Below are 21,806 nucleotides of genomic sequence, written 5' to 3'. Positions count from 1 at the left end.
GGCAGGCCTGTGACAACAGGTACCAAAGCCAGTAACTCCGGGTTGTGTCATTTCCACCCATGACAAATTCCAATTCAAGAAAAAGTTTTCATTTAATTTCACTCCAAGTGATGCCTAACCATGTAAACATAAAATTCCTTACCAAAAAAGTGACAAAATAGGTACTTCTATAACCAATGAGCCTGTACTGATGTAATTTCTATTTAAAAATACCTGTAGGAATCAAGGAATACAAGTTCCTATTCCTAAATATGCTTAAGCTATCATAATACTGATCACACTGGAGCATTTTATAATATCAAACTTTATTGCTCAAAACTAATTGTCTGAAAAATACACATGTAGTACTCAAAGACCAAACACATAGGATTATATGATTGTGCAGAAAAAAAGCAAGCAGAGGCTCAGTGAAAATGAGGCTTTATAGTTGTACCAATTTAGCACTGGCATCAAGCAACTGCACCCAACACAATTCATACAGCAACCATTGTTACCTACTTGGGCAATAAGAATTAATTTTCTTTTGTTTTTTCACCTTCTTGGATACACATCAGAATACTGTAACTGCTCATTTTATTTGGTTAACAACAGCATGGCTTCTTGCACTTCACATTTCTTCCCACAGAAAGTTAGGAGGCTCTCACTTCCTGAATTTTACTCCAGAACCAAAGTAAAGGCTAGAGAATTCATAAGATAATCATGATGCTTTTAAATACTTGGATGTTAGAAATATATTTGTATAAAGCCTAACAGCATCACAGGAAAGTGGAAGTTTACATACAACAGTTAAGTTTATGCATAATAGTCTTTCCAAACTTCTGAGTACCCAACTACTTCATCATTTTTGTTTAATAAATATGTAAGAAAAAGCTGGATGACTGGTGTTTAAATAGGTAGCATCTGACTATTCACTGGAAGTCACAGTAAGTTTTCCATCAGTACCATAACAATTTGAATGCACACTAATTTAATCCTTAAAGTCAATATACCACACTTTTGTCGAGAAGCACATAATATGCAAAGCAAAAACTGTCTAATTCCCAAAGGATGGAATAGTTCTTAAAAATACACTCCATCCCTATGAAAATACCCATCCTCCTCTGGCTATAGAAGGGATAAATAACAAATATCAGTGACAAAAGCAGCAGTTGTTTTATGCATTCATACAATCAAGATCTAAACCTTTACAGCCGATTACCTAGAAAACACACAAGAGTTACAAGACAAGTTTAGGATACATCTTGAATCACACTGTAAGTGTTCATGCAGAAGCTGAAGTTAATGCAATGATCTATCCTCTATCACAGCAGCTCGTGCTTATGTGCAAATGCAAGACTGTTACACTCCAAACAATAGTAAACATTAAAACACAAGAATACTTCACAATGACATAAACAGCAGTTAAGTTGTTTGTTCCAGCAGTTATTGCGCTATTTTCTGGACATCTCTCCAGTTAAAGGCTGCAGCAAGGTCTAATACCATCTTTTTTTGTTTGTTTTTGTTTAGAATGCATAATATACTTTCTAGGCTTTGGTTCACAATGAAATCTCTGGATGTTTTAATTAAGGGCAATGGTCACCTTGTGATTCTGATAGTGGCAGACTGAGGTAATACAGCAATCCTCTTAAAAATAATGGAAACAAATTTGTAAGCGAGGCATCTATGGATATTCTGCAGGTGACCTGCAAATGCATTGACATTCTGATTTCAGAAAAATAATAAGCTCTACAAGGGTGATTTGTCTTTTACAGTGCCATCCAAGTACAGATTTTTCTGCTGAAAACACGTAAGCTGAAGTAAAGTCTACCTAAAAGAGTAACACATTTAGGCATAGAAGATATAAGCCCTGTCTTTATGAAAATAAAACAAAAAACCCCAAAAAACAACAAAGAGAGAAACAAACAGTTATCACTGCTTGTCACTACTGCACCAATATTATATACCCTTCAAAAGATGGAGTTTTATTAAAGCTATACAAAAAAAAGCAGAGGCAGTGTTTTTTGTTTTTGTTTTTTGATAGGCCACTTGTATAAATAATACTCTTCCAACTACCCGTATCCTGTTACAACAGGATTACAACTCATGGAACTGAAAAGCTAAATATTATAATAAAAAATGGGTGAATTAATATTTGCAGAGACCTCTGAGCATATCACTCAAACACGGAAACAGGTAAGACTCCAAGACTCCTCCTGTTTAACCTCAAATATTATATGCAACATAATTGAAAACATTAATTTGAGATATAAATTAAAATCCAAATATCCTAAATAATGGGTGATATTAAAAGGAGGTCTTACAATATTGATGCCAATATTTTTAAAATCCAGTAGGCACTAAATTCATTATACTGCAGCACTCTGTACATAAAACATGGTTAAAAAAACAAAACAAAACAAAAAACCCAACCAAAAAAACCCCAAACCAAACCCCTCAAGCCTCCAGATCACTGTCCAGTTAAGTACCAGGAGCTGCACCAATTCCACGGAACTGACCTGTTTCACTCCTACAGGAGCAGGAGTGTAGAGCATCGCAGTACAACTCTTGGATAAATCACTGAAGCCCCACCACCAGCTTGGTTTGCACTCTTTCCTTTAAGAGCAAACCAAAGAACCCACAGAAATGGTTCTAAGAGAAGACTTACTGCAATCACCCAGTAAAGAACCCCGTATGAAGAACGAAACCCACAAAGCAGTGCTTTCCCTACAGCCAAAACTATTTCTTCTGTGCTTAATTTAATAAAGCCTCAGATGACATAGTGAGTACTGCCTGTTTTCTAAGATTGTATTATATAACAGTTGCATATTTGAGATTTTCGTATTTGTCAGTATAACCTGTTATGGTCTCATTCTACTCATTACTCTATGTCATATTCCAAATCTACATTCTAATTTTCATTGCAGAAATTACACTTCTTCTTTAAAAACTAAAAATGTAATTAAAAAAGTAAAACAAAAAACTTCTTAAAAAACCTACTTTGCTGCAGTTATTTCAGATTTCTTAGGGATGTGGGGTTTTTTCCTTAATTCTTTGCTTTTACGGTGCAAGTTAATTAAGACTTAATTAATCAAGTCAGATGTATTCTGACTCCAAACAAATAAGAAATTGTTTTATTGCTGGTAGAAGGGAGTGGAAGGTCTTAAACACATCATTGGCAAAATATTTTCAGACTGTCAACCATTGTCAGCTGCGTTTTGGCTCCAAGCTTTGAAAACAGCCTTTCAAATTACAGTTTTTATTTTAATCAAAGAAATAGGGCCATATTTTCCCCTTTCAACTGATCTGTAAACTAACATACGCTCTTTCAGTTAAAATAAGACCCAACAATTTTGGAGACCCAGCCTGTTGCTCTTAACACTACCAGGTACACTTGTTCTTTTCAAGTAATAGTAAGATCTGCACACTGTGATCTTGAATAACTAAGCCTGGCAGGAGACAAAAAACAAACCAAAAAGAAACAGCATTACTGGCCTAATCCTATGGCATTAGGAACATTGCTCATCACTTTCATGTATTTGTCACCAAAGTGTCTTATCAGTGCATATTATTATGTGCTGAAATGCAACAAAACTTTTCACAAAAATATTTTTAGGCATGTTCATACAAGAGGATGTACATATATTTCTTTTATATATACATATATATGAATGTGTATATATATAGTATCAGCTTCAACCTGTACATAGATATTCTGTATTTCAACCTTAAAACACATCCATTTCAAACAACATGGATGGCTTTCCAGAAAAAAGTGCTTGATTGATTTTATCCTGTGTGAACATGCCTGTCCTCTGTGCATTTGCCCAAGTAGAGATCTTTATGATCAATCCTTTAAACATACATATCTCAGAGGTATTAAAAAAAAAAAATAGGAAAAAGTAATATTGCCCTGATGATGCAAAAAGAACAATGCATAACTGAAGCAGCTTGGATTTTAAAAGTTATCTTGCATTCTGCAGCAAACAATTTTTAAATAATTCTTGAAAATCTAGTTCCTCCATTTGTGTTATTGCTCCCCACTTGTAAATTTTCTCATTACACATCAACAGTACAGAGAGGTTCACTACCAGGTTGAGCCGATTCCACTATTGTCATCTTGGGTTTCTTTCGTGTTTCCTCCTATAAGAATGTGAAACAAACCCCACAACACAGTCATAAAGAGAACATAATAATAGAACAATATTTTAACATTTTGAACAGTTATAGCCAGACTTGTGTCAATCGTTGTGAAAGGCTAACTACTTCTAATGTTAAAATTTACTGAAGTAGGTAAAATTAAATTATAAGCCAGTTTAAAAGACAGAATGAAAATCTCTCTAAAAGTAGCTCCCCCCAATCAAGTTTTGAACAGCTCTTTTGGCAAGATAGTGTATAAAACAAGCAAAAATTCTGATCATTGCTAAGTCTGACCCATGGCATTCTTCCTGTTTGTAAATACAAAAGAGCATATACTCACTCTTTCTTGTGCCAGTTTTTTCATTTCTTCCTGTAACTTGTTCAGGATGTGCAGATTTGGCTTGTTCTTTTTGGCATACTGCTGAAGTTCTATCACACTTTTGTCAGAGGTTTCCTATTCAATAGAACCAATAAGCAACAACAGATGAGCTTTTTTAATGAAAAAAATTAAAATACATGGAGCAGAAGCTTAATCTGTGATATTTGTACTTTTAAAAGTAATAATATTTAACTCATGGGAATATATGTTAAGTAGGTTATATAATTTTCACCTGGAAGATGCAAGATTAACACAATGATTCCTGTCAATGAAAGCACTCATTGCATGTTCTGGCAATAGCAAGGGATGAGGATCAATTCAGAAGAACTGAGAACTGCTCATCAAATGCATACTGCTTTTACTATGATAGGAAACAACGCTACTATGCCAAAATACATACCATTAAAGCTTCGTTGTAACTAAATTTAAAACTCCAGAAAAATACAAATGCAAAAATATAATCACAAGATAGGTTACAATCAAACAAAATCATGTTCACCTGTTTAACCATCTTGCTACTCTCTCTACCATACATACGCAAAAGAGAGCCCCAATTTTTCACATGTGGATGCAGTAGCTGCAGGATTTTCTGAGAAGCTAATTGTTTCCCCACTCTTTTATTTTTGCCTGTAAAAATAATAATGAAAATATGTCAATACTGCCACATTACGTAATTAGATGAACACCAACATTTACTTGTGTTACTGAAAACTGAGATATCAGAGAAGAGTAAAATAAGCACATAACAAGCCAGACAGCTGAACAAGCACCTACAAAACGGACAGAGAACAGGAAAAAAGGAAGATAATATCAGAGGTCACGGTAAGTACTGTACTTACACCAGCCTCGCACCGTGTGCTTGCCACAAGTCATGACATATTCGCTCTTCTGATTTTTACCAGGAATCACTTCAAACTTTATGGATGTATCACCCATTCCATGGTTTCTTAAGCACAAACAAAATCAATATCACATACTAAGTAAAATTACAAACAACTGAAGTGAAGTGGAATTAGATACATTAATACATTTTAAGACATTTATCAATAAAGAGTTGGGTTTTAGATCAGTTACTTGACTTGAATGAAAAGGCAAGCCTGTATAAAGGAAAAAAAAAAACCAACGTATTTTTCTGTCCCGCAACTAAATCGTAATCTCAGAAGACAAGAGGCATAAACAGCAAATACAAATTAAAGGAAGATCCAGCATTAACCAGTTCAGTCCACACCACCTCTCTTATAGCCACAGTGAGTGCTTGGCCAGCCCACAAACGGCCAAGTTACTGACGGACACTGTGGGTACCGGCAACCAAGCCAACAACATGCCCCGACCCAAACACCTGTGCACAACACAATTTGCTCCTTATTCTGCAGCCTTACCTTTTAAGGCACTCATGGAGAATCTGATATGGAGACAAGAGTCCAGCTTTACTGGTGAGTTCATATACCCGTGAGTCCTCAATACTGATATGGTTAAAATACTATAAAGGAATTGAAAAGGGTTATTGAGCTTTTGCACAAATAAGACCTTAATACTCTTCTTAACCATCATTTCTCCTTTGTATTTTAAAACAGTGGAAAAAATTCTCTGCATTTTCTTAATGACCATTTCAATAGCGTAGGGCATACAATACAGTTTTAAGTTAAAGTAACTGTACTAACACCTCATTCTGTATTATTACACTTTTAAAAATGAAAATATTCCTTTCAGACTGATCATTCATTGTTTCTTTACTCCTTACTGATGGTCTATTACAGGCTGAATTGAAAGTGAACATATCACTGATGAACCAACTATTTAATATTTCCAATACCTGAAAATATAGCACACGGTCTCCACTTACGAAACTTTGCCTTTGATTTTCCTCAAATGTCACTGCTTAAAGTCTGAAATTTTAGCTGTCTGATCTGGCAATAAGTAGCTTTCAAAGCCAAACGAAAATATCTCAGAAGTTGGGGCACTTTTATTTCTTACTTGGTCTTTGAAGATGATCACACAAAACCAGACAGCATCTAGCCCTGAACTTTTCAAGGCATCAACCAGAGGATTATGGAAGCCAGGACAGTACAGGCAATCTAATGTCTTGCACCATTTTTATCTTAAGTGACCTGAATAACGACAGCCAGCAAGCAAGACTTCAGTACCTCAAGTTCTTCACTGTCTTTGGGCTTCTCCTCAGAGGTCTGTTTAACAAAGTCAGGAATAAGGATTTCCAGTGTAGCTCGAGCTGCAGAAAATTATTAAACGTCTTGATTATTTTAAGCAATGATTCTAAGAAAAAACAGCAGAAAGGCACATTCCAAGCAAGCCACACAACTCCCCTAGAAATATCCACTCATATTAGGGAACGACTTTACGGATAAGATGGACTCAGTATACATCAATAGTTTACATGTAAGTTAACATCTGAAGTTCCTTCATGATTTTCTATCCCAGTACATTGTTGAACCTAGGGTTATCAGAATAGTCTCTGCAACAGCATTTATCCCTTTTACAAAAAAGACACTAGTGTACCTTCCTCAACTATTAACAAAATGATTCCTACTTACTATTGCAAATATGTCATCTTCAAAGCAGAAATGAAAACAGATAAACAATTCAGCAGTTGGTATTACAAAAGAAAAAATGTTACCAGCTTTATTCTTGGCAAGTTTTTTGCTGCTGGCAGTTCCTGCCCCATAAGTTACTCCATCAATAATCACTGAGGCTCCAAAAGGTTCACTTGGGTTCTCTTTAAATGGAGGAAGAAAGAAAAAAGCTTTTCAGAACCCTCAGTGTAAAATACTCATCATGAACATGAAACACTACCACTATTAAGATTTGTTTTCTTCTTCATTTTAACTTCAAGAGGGATGGAAATTGTCTACTATTCAGAAAGACTGAAGAATTGCTTACTCCAGTATATGAAAAACTAACAGTTTTCCATTAAAAGACCTCCCATCATGTACTTCTTTCTTCCAAATGGGAGAACTTTTACATTTTAAGGGATAATTTGTAATCTGCTAGAATTCGGATGTTAATTCCAAAGTTTTTGCATCACTCGCACAGTGTAAATATAAGAGCTACACATTCCAATACTGAAAATTCAGTTACATTATATAATTCATGTATAGGAATAAGGTAATTCTGAGTAATTAGAGATTCCACACTGAACTAAAATGCCTGACTTGTAATTCCTTGGATGCTGACTGTAGGACTTCATCTTTTCAATCCTGCTGCTGAAAAAGGTGTAATTTTTATCTTCCCCATAAGGTGCTCCCCACAAAAATCCAGCAAAAGCAAAAATGCAAGGAACGTGTGCTATACCACTTCATAAAGCAATCTCAAATGCAGCCAGATTAGCCAACCTGACTGAAGTTTACAGAAAACAAAATCCCAACATTAATTTGATTCCAGTTATATTTGCCACATATGAAAAATTTTTAGATTTTTGATTAAGCATCAGGTGCATTTCCCCATAGTATCTAGCCAAAATAAAATTATCCCCGAATTTCTGTTTTTCTGAGTGCTAGCATCACTTACACCATCTCAGTACAGCATAAATCAGGAACTACCAAACTACCTCTCACACCACTGACAGAATAAAATTAAAAGCTGTTTAAAAACACAAACAGATATCCATCCAGTATTTCACACAAATCCCACACTAATCATGGAACAACACAGAGATCCCACACTACTCAGAGTTACTGAAGGCTGTGTTGCTCCAAGTTATACCTCTATTTCCATTCTTCTAATACCATAAGCAACATCAGTCAACTTTTATAGCAAATCAGTTCCTACCAACTGCATATGAAAATTTTGCAATCTGTACCTAACTAGTAATTTCTCCACTAATTATAATTAATCAACGACCTTACAGAACAGTCATAAAAGACAAACAGTCTACATAGCCACTTCTGGTTTCCATTTCAATTTTTAACATCAATTTATACATACACAGTTCTCTTTGGATGACCAGATTTAAATATGAACCTCCACAACATAAACTTAACATACAGTAAATTGAACAGTTGAAGGATCTACAAATCTAAAAACAAAATACTGCATTTTTTGTTAATTGGAAGGAAACCAGAACAGAACAAAACCACAAAAATAACTCAAATTATTGCAACTTTAGAGAAGGCACATATGTGTTTGCAGAAATCGTTCAAATTAAGAGCTTCATACATATTCTTCTGCAGAAACTGTTTGGGTTTAGTATTTAGCTTTCTTTTTTTTCCTCCCCAGGATTCTGATGATTCACTAAAACAATGTGTGCTTTACAATTGGATTTTTTGGACTTCAATAAGAAAATTAAGCAAATATTAATTGTGCAGAGTCAGCAAAACTGTAATTGCCCATATTTCACTGATGTGTCCTCTTAGATGCAAATGAGTTACTCAAATCAATTTTCAACTAGGCACAGTTTTTAAAGTGAAAAACCATACTGTTATTTTAAATATAAGACCACTCTAATCCTCAAAAGCCATATTTAAGGTACAGAAAATTTTTCCTAGCTACAACCTGACTCAAAACAGACTTTGAAGACATTGAATATGAAAAATGTCCATAGCTTGATTTATTATTTTCCCTTTAAATATCCAAGCACAAGATAAGTCCTTCAAAACAGCACATGGTCAATTAAAAAACTTAACAGACTTACCACATTCAAAGAAATTGTAAACAGGGCGAACCTTTAGGACTCGTTGCATATATTCATGCAGTATGCAAACTTCAGATTTCCCATTGGGATTAATGACAAATTCTAAAAAACAAAACGAACAAACAAACAAACAAAAATTAAAAAAAAGAGGCGGGAAGTCAGCAAGTCAGTTAAGTAGTTCCAGTCTTTAAAAGACAAATTTCTACTACAAATAAATGACAAGCTCCAAGTGACAAGTGCTGACTCAAATTACATGCAATGCTGTTGAATCAGACATGGATAACTATGACCTCAAAGTCCATTTTCACTGAAAAAGTATTGAAAAATAAGTCAGAAATATCTACCAACAACTGTAAGTGAGCTAATTATGAGCTAAGTCAAATATTCTATGTTCAATATTTGCAGTCCCCCGGCCACAGCTACACACAGCATTTCTGGCAGCTAACACTAATTAGAAAAGTTCTAATTTGCTCCTAAACACATGCATCTTTCCTTCTAACAACAGACATGTAGACTTCAAATCCATAAACCAGATTCACTCAGGTTTTTTTCTCCGTGGAATCCTGATCAGCAAGCCACAGATCAGGTCACTTCCCCTTCTTACCCTGAATGCTTTGATTTGAAAGATACTTTTTTTTTTTTTTTTCCCTTGCAACACTATTGCTAGTCAAGAGCACAAACACTGCCTCAGCAGACAGTGTAGGAGAAAAAGTGAAGATTTAGATAAAGCACAAGTAAGTCCTTGGTTTAGTTTCAATGTGGCTCTAAAACTAGAGTTTAAGATAAACTGTACTAACTAAAAATTCAACCACACCTCTCTGTAATGGAATGGTCTTAAGTTTTAATTCTGATAAAAAGAAACCCATAAACATGACAATGTACAAAACAAGAACAAACCCCAAATTGCAGGTCTATTGACATTTTAGTATTTAAACGCATTATTATGGCTACACAGCTAACACAGAGAACATCTAATTCCCCCAGATTCTCATCATATATGATACCCCCTCCTCACACCACAGGACACAACTGCACACACAGTTCTTTAACTGCATGTATCCAACTGCTTTAATTTTTTATTTTTAATTGTAGGTTTCAACTTGGATCAACCTGGCATTTGTAACCAGTCCCTAGTTTGGAATCAGAACTGAGAAGGCAGCAGCACTGAGTGACTAGGCAGGAGGGTTTTCACTAACAACCAACAGTAACAAGTAGCTGAAGGTAGTAACCAGTTACCAGGACTGCAACCTTAAACAAAAATCCTTTCATTTAGAAATTATTTTTAGTATGAAGTATATTTTGACAGTATTTTTCCTTTACTATGTGATATAATGGATTCAAGAATTCTAGAACAAGAAGAAAGTGGACTTATAACAGGATTTTTTTATTTTTTTTTCAAGCTTAGAACTGTAATTAGTGTTTGATATAGGATATTGATATAGGATATTTGAACTACAGGTAGACAAACCTTTCTTCGTAGGTGCATCTTGCACAGACAAGGTAATGAGTTTCTGATTGGCAGGCAGAATAGGCCGCTCGGATTCTGCCTGCTTCCGCTTCATCTCACGATTGAATTGCCGTCTCTCAGCCCAGGTTCTGAATTTTTTCACGGTAACTTGTTCAAAGTCAAAACGCTTTTCAAGATAGCGTCTAAAATCTTCCAGATCTAAGAAACACAAGCAAGTTACTCTCCCTACTTTACCAGTGAGTAAGCATTCAATTCACTATTTCCAGTGGTTTAAACATAGTATATTTTTTTGGTTTAGACTAGGAGCAGAAGTAACACACCCAAGGCGGTTAAGACGCTATTTTATACTAACAGAACTAATCACAAGCTTTCCTGTTACTGGGTCAAATGCAAAACATTTGTGCAAACTAGAAAACAACACCAAAAAAGAGCATTTTATTCTGTCACTTGAAGATTTTAGTAAACCCTAAACATCATAATACACAATTTGTAACAAAACACTAGTAATTGTTCTGCTTCATCACCTATTCACCTTCTCATTACCTGAAGCAAGGTAAACAGTAATTATGCTATTAGCCTCAATTTCCCAAAGCCAACACTATCGATACCTATTTATTACACAGTGTACCACAAAACACTATATAACGATGCTCCATGAATATCTGCTGGCCTCTAAACAGACTTTAACACATCTGTTTACATAGAGAGAGTACTTAAAGACTGCCCCCCTTGAAGTACAGCTGCTTCTCCTTTATAGGATATTTCTGCAGATCTAATCCCCAAAAATAGAGTAGCATCCCAAGATGTAAACAAAGAAAAGTAAGCTGCTGGTATTGTTTCCTTCCACAAGCAATTCCAAATGCAAGTCACGCTTATACTTGATCACTCAGTATTTTTTTCAGTAATACAGATCAGATCCTATTTAAAGAGAGAGATAGACAGGTGAACTTCATGTAGAAAGTGCTTACTAGCTGTAGTTTTGCTGCTAAATATTGATTTTTTTATTTCTAAATCTTTTGGCATGGTTTTTGGACTGAACAGGATACATGTAATGACAAGTTTTATGTTTGAACACTACAAAGATAAGCAGTAGCCATTATCAGTATTCTGAGCAGCAGTAATTTACAGGGGTGGTACTCTCAGGTATGTAGTTGGTCTAAGTGGCACACGAGCTTTCTCTCCAAGTTCCTCTGAGTTTGGCAGTGATTTTGGCATGACTTCTTTAGGCAGATTTTTGTGTAAAAGCTATCAGATATGCATAAATAAAATAATGAAGCACCACACACCTTTGCATGAGTGCAATTATATCTGTATGACTTATTCTGCTAGACTTGTGCAAATAAGTAACTGCACCATCTATACTATGAGATCATACTGAAAATACATGTAATTCAGCCAATATAGAGACTGTGTAGAAAAACCTATTTAAAGAAGTCATACAAACACACTTCACAACATTAATTCATAAGTACACATTGACTTAATTGTTTCTTAAACTGAGAAAAATTCTACAGGCCTAAACTTCCAAAATTTACACATTTTTGTGTAAAACCTTTGGACATGGACTGTCAAGCCTTCAGTGAAAACCTCTACTGTATGTTTTTCTTCCTGTTAATATCAAAATTGATTTCTAATACCAGATCTATTTCTCCAGATCTCTGCATACAAAAAAACTGTGCAGAAAGACAACTGACCACTCTATCTCAGGCAAGATATTAATCAGTTACCAGGTCTGGAATAAAGTATGTGTATCCCAAATGCCACTGCCCCAACTCCAGCCAAGAAAAGACTCCACTTTCCATACATACCTACAGATTCATCTTTACATACTTCAACTTTGGCCTTAACTTGTCCTAAGGCTCCTTGTGCTGCATCTCCCCCTGAGGGGTCTTTGTCATCTAAAGGCCCAGAGTCAGCAGCAGTAGAATCTGGTTCTTCTGTTTGGCAGTCCAGCTCTGAAGATTTATCTAAGTGCTTTACAGGTGATACTTCCCCATTTGGAGTTATGTCATTGTTTTGTTCCCTTTCCTCATTTTCCTTCATTTTTTTGTAATGCAAGCAGGGAATGCTACTAAGGGGAGGATCATGTTTCTGCAAATATAAAATAGCACAGAAGGTTTCAGTACAAGGCCACCAAAAACAAAACTCAAAAAAAGAGAATATGTAATCAAGATTGAAGTTACTTTTATTTAGTCTAGGCTCAAGCTTCTCTTTGGTCACCAATCTTATTCTACTCAAGATCTGAGTATGTCCACTTCTATGGTATCCTGGTATTGTGTAACATTGATCCTAACCTTCAAAGTGCATTCGCTGTTTTAGATCCAAACTATATTCTGTTTAAATACATGCAAATACTACATGCTTTCATAAAATCCATTAAGTTATCTTGGGGTTTAAGCTCATGACATTAAATCAAGTTTCTGCAGATTCCTTGGGTTCATGAATGTCAGATGCTTACTTCAGTAGGCATGGACCATAAGCCACAGCTCAGGCTAGTTTATAGCTACAAATAAATTATATTTCCTGGTGGGGCAAAACCAACATTTTGCAGTCACATGCTAGACAAATGAAAGCACCTAACAAGACCCTCTCCTTCACTTTAACTGCCCAAATTTGTTGCAAAAACAGAACAACAAAACACTGTAAGAAAAATTATATCGTATTTTCAGCAACAGAGGAGTTTATTTTTCTTAATCCTAACAATGGAAAGAAGCCTGTTGAAGTGAAAAAATATTCAACTGTTTGCAGGAACATATCTGTTTTTTAAAATCTCAGTAAGTATTGAAGTAATTGACAGCTCTCACCCTTATGCTTCCTGTTCCCAAGAAATAAGGTCTAGACCAGGTAACGACTCTAGATTCTCTGTGCAGATATACAGGAATGCCCGAGTTATGGAATGTCATGATCCATCCATCTGGCAAAGGTTCTGTAGGAGGGCGGCCACGACCTTTAAAGCAAAGAATGGCTTTAAACTTGGACAGACTGCTTAGAAGAACAGAAAAAGAATCAAGGGTGGTTTTTTTTAAATGGTTTTTCTGTCTCAAATGATAAAATGACACTGAAACAAGATGAAAAAAGTTTTGTAGAAAGATTGTTTTAATAAAAAGGCATATGCTTCAATACATATTAAAGCCTGCAAAGTTACAGATTCTATTGTTTTAAACTGAAAAGCAACAGCAGCACTAATTTTTATACAGACCAATTTGTTCATTTCACCAGTGAATTTTCCCTTCTCTTTAGTCTTCCTTATGTGTTTATATTGTCATAAGCAGCACTATATTTAGTGGAAAAGTTGTACTTGCTTTTGAAACAACCGAGTTTTTCATTAAAAATGTTTGCACTTGACACACGGGGATTAATTTGCAATGAGACACCCCTAGACCCACAGACCCAAACAGCCGGCAATGACTTCGAATGTAAGCTAAGGCTTTCCTGTTATATTTTCCAGCCTACACACAATACAAACCAGGATCAAGCCTACAAGTCTTTACATACTTAGGTATCTTAGCTGTCACAAACATTACTTCTTCCAGAACACAAGACTGAAATTGAGTACAATAAGACAATATGAAGAATCACATAGAAAAAGAAACAGTATTACAGTAAAACGTTTATGTTCACATTCAAGTTAGTAATACGTGGTCCCACTCCTTTCTACTCCAAAACTCAGAGAATGATCTCACTCCTCTCTGCACCAGGAATCACAGAACAGGCTCAGCTAGAAGCTTCCTGGCAATCCTGTGTTAGTATAACGTTTTGGAGGGAAAAACTGTTTGGTTTCTTATTTCAGAATATAGTGAAGATGTAAAATACATCCCCTAGAGTAGGTTCAAATTTTAGTTCTAATTCAGACTATTCTCAGTTATGTTCTTCTGGACTGGTACACATTCTCAGCTCCTCTTTATTAGTAGTTTGTAACATTTACATGATGAAATTGGATAAATGTAAGCCACTGACTTTCCTAATGATTTTTAGCCTAGTATTGCATGCATACAAACTTCATGTACAGCAATTTCAACAACAGGAGTTATATAAAGAAAGTAGGAAGAAGTCCACAATGACTACAAACAGTCATCAGCTGTCATCATGCATGGTACTGAAGACAAAAAAGCCCAGAATGTCTTTGTCTACCTCCCTACCACTGAGGTGACATGCTTCATAATTTTCCACAAATCCACACACTAAAATACATATTCATACTACATACAACAGACTAAGATCAAAAACACTCCCCAAAAATCACCTTCCCTGTTCAGGATCATGAAAAATCATCCTATACTAAGAAGCCCTCAAACAATAACATTCTGTAACATATTATTTCATGAGAATTGCTATCTAAATTTTGCTTGCTGATATACTTTTGTTCATAGATGTAAGCCACACAAAAAAGTTTATAGATGAACATTAACTTACTTTTAAGTACAGTTTTAATTTTGGTCATCATTGGCTGCACACTTGTTTCTCCATCAGACTGGTGATCACTTTCACCACCATATTTCTCATTTTCTATTCTCCTTGTTTTCGGTGCTCGAAGACCCTCTTCCAGCAGAGCATCCACATCATTATCAAAGTCATCCTGAAAGAGACTTCATCAGACACTATCCTTCTGGGTCCACTAACCTCCCTTCCCCCTTGCAAAGAAAAAAAGTATACATTTTCTCTGAGTACTTCCATACAGAGAGAAACTAGAAATTTCCAATGATTCCAGTAAAAAGACTGAAAAATAAGAAGATAAGTTTTTGTGAGAACTGATATTTTCCACAATAAAATGAGCTGCAATCATCTAAGAGGCCTTTAAAATATTGTTTTTAAAAACAAGACTGTAGAAAATGCCACACAACTGAGAAGTTTGACCAAGATGATTTATATTTTTCAGCAAAGTTCTGTCTCTGAAAATTCTGTATTTTTGACTCAAGTACTGTACATTTCTAGAAGAGACTGCTTCAGTGAACATTATTTTTGTCTAGTCATTTAGAAACCTCTTACCCACCAAAAACCTCTGGACTTACTTACCTCATACGAGTAATTCAAGGTTTCTTCATCCACTTTATCTCTTTGAACGATTGCTTTAGATGTGAACCCTCCTCCTTCTTCATCTATTTCCATCAAATTGTCGGTAAAATCTTCTAGCTCATCCAGAACTGCATATTCCACTCTCTTTTCCTGATCAATATCATTTTCATCATCCTTCTTGTCATCATTTTCACCCCCTATTCCTACAGCTTTACCATTACTACCACCAAAAGGACAAACATGCAAATCCCCATTGACAGTATTAACACCAAAATCTGTATCTGCCTTATAATCCTGCTCAACTCCAGTGTACAGAACTTTCCTATCTTTGCTTTTGCAGCTTTCTGTAAAACTAACACTAATCTTTACATCTTTAAGTAACTTAAGATCTGGGGTGAACTTTCGAACTGAAGGTGCATGACGAGCAGTTCTTGGGCTTTGGTCACTATTATTAGGGTCTATTATAAGACGACTTTTGTAGCAGGCAGATCCCTTTGTGAGAAGCTGTGTTCTGCAGATACTGTGCGTGTCCCCAGCATGGGTATCTGACTGTCCATCACCACCAGAGCCAACGTCCATTACCTCTGCGTCACTGGACGTTTGCAGGGGAGGTGGTGGAGGCTGTTCATTAGGCGGCAGAGGTGGGGGACAAGTATGATTCTCCACATTCATTTCTCTTGCAGGTTCTTTAGGGAGGGGTGGTACATTTTCATATTTCTCCATTTTTAAAACTACTGTTTTAAAAAAACAATGTTTCAATAAATGTTTATATCTATATTCCTAACATGCATAAGTCCATCAAGATTGGTTTATCATGTTCTATTCAATATGCAACACTGATGATTCAGTTAAGCTGACTACATTGTTCTTTTCATTAATGTAGACAGCTTTCAGAATCACTGTCTCAATTATTGGAAATCACAATGCATTCAGCTTAAGTAGCTGAAGACTAAGACTGCATCTTCACTGGACAAGCAGGTCTCCCTTTCTTCTTTCAACCTACAGGAAGAAGAAAAAAAAAAAAAAAAAAAAAAAAAAAAAAAAAAAAGATCTTTGTCACAGAAAAAAGAAGTGGAAATAGTATCCTGGGCAAAATGTCACTCCTTCCATCATAAATTTCAAGTAGAAGTAAGAGTGACATTTTTACAGTGAAAAAAGCAGGGTATCTTGATACCATCATGAATAAGGCTGAAATTAGATTGTTTTTACTGCTTGATCTGTACAAGAATTTGCTAACACATGCTACCTGTATAATTTGTTGACTATCTCTGCAGGCAGGACATTAAGTATAGCATTTGTATGGACCAGACTAAAAACTGTATATTTGGTGGGGATTCTCCCACTATTTAAAAATAACCTGGTGTTCAAACCATACTTACCCACACAGCAGAAAGGGTAATTAGCTTACAGTTTAAGACAATCTGCAAAACCAACAAAATTTTAATAACTATGGTCTTAAACTTTCAAAAAGCCACGTGTCTTGCAAGTTACTACTTTTGAAGTCTCACTGGAAGTTTTAACAGGATTCATAATTTAGTAAAAACTCACACAATATGACTCTCTAGATAACCAGCTATTAGACATCTGATCTTACATTCTATACTATTATGGGACTATATATTTGTTATGCTTGAGGAATTCAGGTTCAGATGCATTAGCCTTAAAGCTCAAATTAATTCTGGAAGGCATTTAGAAGCCATTGTTTTCAGTAATGTAACCTGACAAAAATGTTCAATCACTCTAGGAAATTTTACAGGGAGCGGGGGGGTGTTTTGGGTTTGTTTGTTTTTTACATTAAGTGGGTTCTTTCTACCACATCTACTATGCTACTTTTGTTATCTGTGCAGGACTATAAGCACCTGGGGAAATGAAGCATCATTTCTTACCTGCTATTTTGGTTTCTCTAAGTCCCTTCAGGCCACCCCAAACTGGGTTTAAATCTTCCTACCAGCTAGATATAAAGCAGTGCTAACTCTGCCCAAGACAGCCAGCTGGCTGAATCTGCCCTGTTCAAAAGTATTTCCAGGTAGTAGAGAAAGTCTATCCAAGTATTCTAGAAAGATAAACTCTGAGTCCTTCATGATGCTGTATAACATTTGAAAGCAACAGGGCAGAACGTCTGGGTTGTTATGAGGGACTTACAGAAGCCAAATGTAATTCTCTAATGTATCTCTATTCCAGCCCAGATAGAACAAATCAACAGCAATATCCAAACACCAACTGGGACAAGGCAGGAAGCTGGGAATCAGGAGTTACAATGGGATTAATTAAAATTCAACAGCATACAGAACTACCTACCTGGAAGCTGGAAGAAAGCAAAATGTACAACAGAGCACACTCTTATTTTAACGATTTGGCAATAAAGAAAGTTTGCTGGGACAGCAGAACAGTTCATATTTTGTGGTGGGTTGTTTTTTTTTAAATATAGTCAAAACTGTGACACATTTAATACACTGAGCTTGACATGCATTGTAGAATTAAGGAAAAGGACTCAATTTTGATAAAAGATCTAAAATAATCCCATCTTCTCTGATACAAACCTATTACTTTCCCGAAAGAAAAACAGCTCATTCACCAGTAAAACAACCAGTTCTATATGTTTAATCCCATTCCATCCTACAAGATAATCATAAAATCACCCAAGCAGTAATCAATTCCTCCTTCTTTCAACAGGTTCTGAAACACCTAAGGTTACATAGAACACTTCTAGAAATATAGTTGTCTAATAACCTTGCCCTTTCCTCCTCTTCAGATTAAAAAAGTAGTTCTTCACAATAAATCATTCATGTCTTCACTGTTAATTCTGAACAAAATAATCAAAAGTCACAGCACAGGTTCAGTAAATCCTGAAAACTAAATGCTTAAGTAATCTAATTCTTCTACCTTAGAGTCTTTAGAAGACTCTTGAAAATAAGTAATTTACACAGAAATGAAATATTGAAATAGGTATTACAGAATTTGAGAGAGCACTACCTTCCTGTATGATCAAGGAGCTACCCGGTCCAACTAGAAAGACTATTTTTGATAAGTCATAAGATATGATTGTGATGCAGTTTCCAGATCCCTGGTACACATCCTGCTCCTACACTGGAATGTTTTAACACCACCAATGTCAAAACACAAGAAATTAATCTTTACCTGCCTAGCTTTGGTAGTTCACTGGTACGACACCTCCACTCTTTGCAGAAAAAGATGTCTTGTTATTCTATTCAAGTACTATTAACAATGAAATTTTTGTTGTCTTCCCCTTCTTGTTGGCCTTGAAATAATGAATAGCATACCAAATCACTGCCAGGGATTGTCTACTACTCATTCCACATACCGTAGCCAGAACAAGTACTAGACCAAGATGAGTTTAAACTAGTTTTTGCACTTCTAGCCATAAACCTGCCACATCCCTAGGGGAAGATAACCGTCTGACAGCTCTACAGTTACAGTGGGCTACAATACCTTCCTATAAGTTACAAAAAGCCAGGGAGAAACAGAGTAACACAGGTCCAATTCCTATCTACTTTATTGCCAGCTGATGCACAATATGCCCTTTATATCAGGGACTGGGAAAAAAAACCCACAACAAAACCAATAAAGATTTTCCCGTAGATACCAGGTATTGTAAAAGAAAGACAGAAAGGATGAAACCTAAAAGGATGTGTCACATGAGCCTGTAGGTTAAAAACAGCCAAACAGACCTTAGATCAGGGGAACTCAGCCACCACATACAAAAACAGACTTAGCATATGAGGCTATGCAGTATTAGAATACAACGTAAGTTAATCTGCCTATTGTCATCCTCAATTAATTTGCCATGAAAGAACAAATTTTGTTCTCCAAGACTCCATCAAGTTCCATTGACAGTTTCCATGAAGACTCCCTAAAAAGATATGGGATGCCACTGACAGCTGCAACAGCCAATATAAAACACTGAAGGGTCTCTGGATAAACTGCTGAAAATATGAATGCACAGCTCATGTTCTGCATGTCACCAGTGTATGGAAATTTCACGTTTTTAATAGCCTGATCTTATTTTAGCAGCTAATTTGAAAAAGTTTCATGTCACAAAGTTAACTCAGAGAAACATACGTTGTAGACATCTAAATGTAGCGTAGCAAACTGTGCAGGTCCCAACAAAAGCAACATGTTGTCTTGGCTGTCTTACAGATATTCTTTGAAGGCAGAAATAAAAAAAACCCAAACACCTACTTCGTTTAATAAGTACCACTACCTATTCCTGCAATCAGAATAGGGTGGGGGGAGGGATATGGGGAGAAGCAAGAGAAAAGGGTGTATCTTTTCAGAAGAGGATAAAACCAGAATCTTAACATTGTAATCAGCACTGCTCATACTCAAAGAACTGCCTTCACTGTATAGCACGTCGGCAGCCTTACAAGTCTGTTCAATGAAAAACATATTTTTTTCATGAATACCTGTAGCAGCAATCAGGAACAAGGCACAGCATACCACAGAGTTTCTTTTAAAAACTGGATTCCTTGTCAGAAACTGCTTACTTCACATTCAGCGGACCCCAAAAGGAAGAGTGGCCCAGAGCAAACTCTCCTTATTTGCTGTGCAAATAAGAAGCCCTCCTCTAGCTCCAAATGGCAACTTTGTAGAGCAAAATTTATGAGGTATTGATCATGCTTAAAGATCCACTCAGCTTTAACCCTTGTCAATGTAATTCATCGCTCACAATCATCTATCTTTTTATTAGACTTATACCTACTGTATCTTTTTGATACATACAGTCCTATAAATAAGTTAATCCTTTTTTATCATCAACAACTAAAAAAACCCCCAAAACCGAAAAGAATGTATTTTCTTTAAACCAGAACAGGAAAACTCAAAAGAAAAATATTCTGTAAATTAACTACTACAGATAAGAACTCATTTCTCTCCCAATTATCAGCTTTAGAATAGAAAGATTCTGAAGGAAACAACCGGTCTGTCTAAGCTATCATGGTAGTTTAAGAAAATATAGTCAAGGCCCAACCACAAAATTATCAGTGGCAAATACAGACAAGGCTAAAGAACTTCTCTAGTTCATAAGACTTCATCTCATTTCAGAATGAGCAGAGTACGTAATTTTGGAAAGGCACCCTCAGAAATGGCAAAGCAATTGGTGTTTTTATAGCTTGACCAGTTTTCTGGCAGGTTTACATAGTTTCAGTTCATTACTTTTTTAAAAAATATCTGCAAATCAGAAACTAGAAATGAGAAAAAAAATCTTCCTTTTATATAACAAATAACTTCTTACTTGTAAAGAAAACGACAGACATAAGGAACCAAATCCCCCTCATTCTCTAGAAAAGCAAGATAATCAAAAGATGCCCAAAAGAACTAATGACCTAACTCCTCATCCAGAACTAAAAACAGGAACCCTTAAATTTAATTACCTAAACAGAAGAGAGAAGACGTATGCTCACAAAAGAAAAGTTTGAGATGTTAGCATTAGATCTTTAACTCACAGCCTAAGGGAGTAAATTGAATGGGTTCACCCAGCAAGCCCTCAACCCCAGTTTATGAGGGAGTGATGTCTGGATATTAGAGGGCCCACGCTCTCAGCGGGCAAATAGAATTTATAGATAAACCCAAAGCCTAAGGAAAAGAGGTGCAAAAGACACAACTCTATTTTTCCAGCCCCAAACCGTGAAGTTAACAGAATAAACCTTTTAGAGTTTGAACGGGATAATTTAGAGAAAGATATACCTGTACTTCACTATTAATAGAAAAAACACATGAAGAAGAATCCTGAGTTACGGACAGACACACCACCTTATCTTCACCGCCGCAACCAGAATTTTAAAAAAAAAAAAAAAAGAACGGGAGTCCGCACACACGTTGGTGAAAGGCTACCATTTTTTCCTAACTTTGCACAGGAGGCGAGACGCGCTCTTCTGCCCTGTATAAACGGATGAGGCCAGCGGAAATTCTCCCTCTCACCCTCCCTTTACCCTAAGGCACACAAACGTACTGAGACACGACGCAGGGTAGAAACTCACGCCGGAGTTGATACTCCCCATCACCCCACTGACAAGGAGGTGCGCGGACGGTGGAAAGACATGGCGTTTCCTTTGCTTCTACTACCCTGAATGCAATTCTACGGCGGGAGCGAGTTAGGGAGGTGGCTGGGAGCGGGATATACCAACACCACCCCCCCCAAAAAAAAAAAAAAAAAAAAAAAAAAAAAA

General features: G+C 36.1%; 1 protein-coding gene across 1 annotated transcript; it reads right to left on the bottom strand.

Moving 5' to 3' along the window:
- Positions 1 to 288: 288 nt before the first annotated feature.
- Positions 289 to 16,616, bottom strand: DGCR8 (DGCR8, microprocessor complex subunit). The gene is made up of 13 exons (XM_026859885.1): positions 15,622 to 16,616; positions 15,022 to 15,184; positions 13,413 to 13,555; positions 12,417 to 12,699; positions 10,609 to 10,806; positions 9,141 to 9,242; positions 7,128 to 7,226; positions 6,640 to 6,722; positions 5,875 to 5,975; positions 5,335 to 5,441; positions 4,995 to 5,122; positions 4,457 to 4,570; positions 289 to 4,119 (listed from the first exon to the last, which is right to left on the bottom strand). Exons 1-13 carry the CDS (start codon positions 16,342 to 16,344, stop codon positions 4,036 to 4,038), a joined length of 2,328 nt encoding a protein of 775 aa, XP_026715686.1. The 5' UTR covers positions 16,345 to 16,616; the 3' UTR covers positions 289 to 4,035.
- Positions 16,617 to 21,806: the final 5,190 nt, after the last annotated feature.

This window comes from Athene cunicularia, assembly GCF_003259725.1.
Source record: "Athene cunicularia isolate RWA chromosome 15 unlocalized genomic scaffold, athCun1 chr15_part1, whole genome shotgun sequence".
In the NCBI taxonomy this organism is placed as follows: Eukaryota; Metazoa; Chordata; class Aves; order Strigiformes; family Strigidae; genus Athene; species Athene cunicularia.
Note: the sequence above shows the minus strand (reverse complement) of the source record. Positions and strands in the feature narration are given on the sequence as shown.

Bases quoted from the DNA above. Each gene is read 5' to 3' on its own strand.
- DGCR8 (XM_026859885.1), bottom strand. From the start codon at position 16,344: ATGGAGAAATATGAAAATGTACCACCCCTCCCTAAAGAACCTGCAAGA. The intron at 10,807-12,416 runs GTATGTATGGAA...TGTGTTTCTTAG, and splicing joins ATGTAAAGATGAATCTGTAG to ATCTGGAAGATTTTAGACGC. The intron at 5,123-5,334 runs GTAAGTACAGTA...TTATTTTTACAG, and splicing joins GCACACGGTGCGAGGCTGGT to GCAAAAATAAAAGAGTGGGG.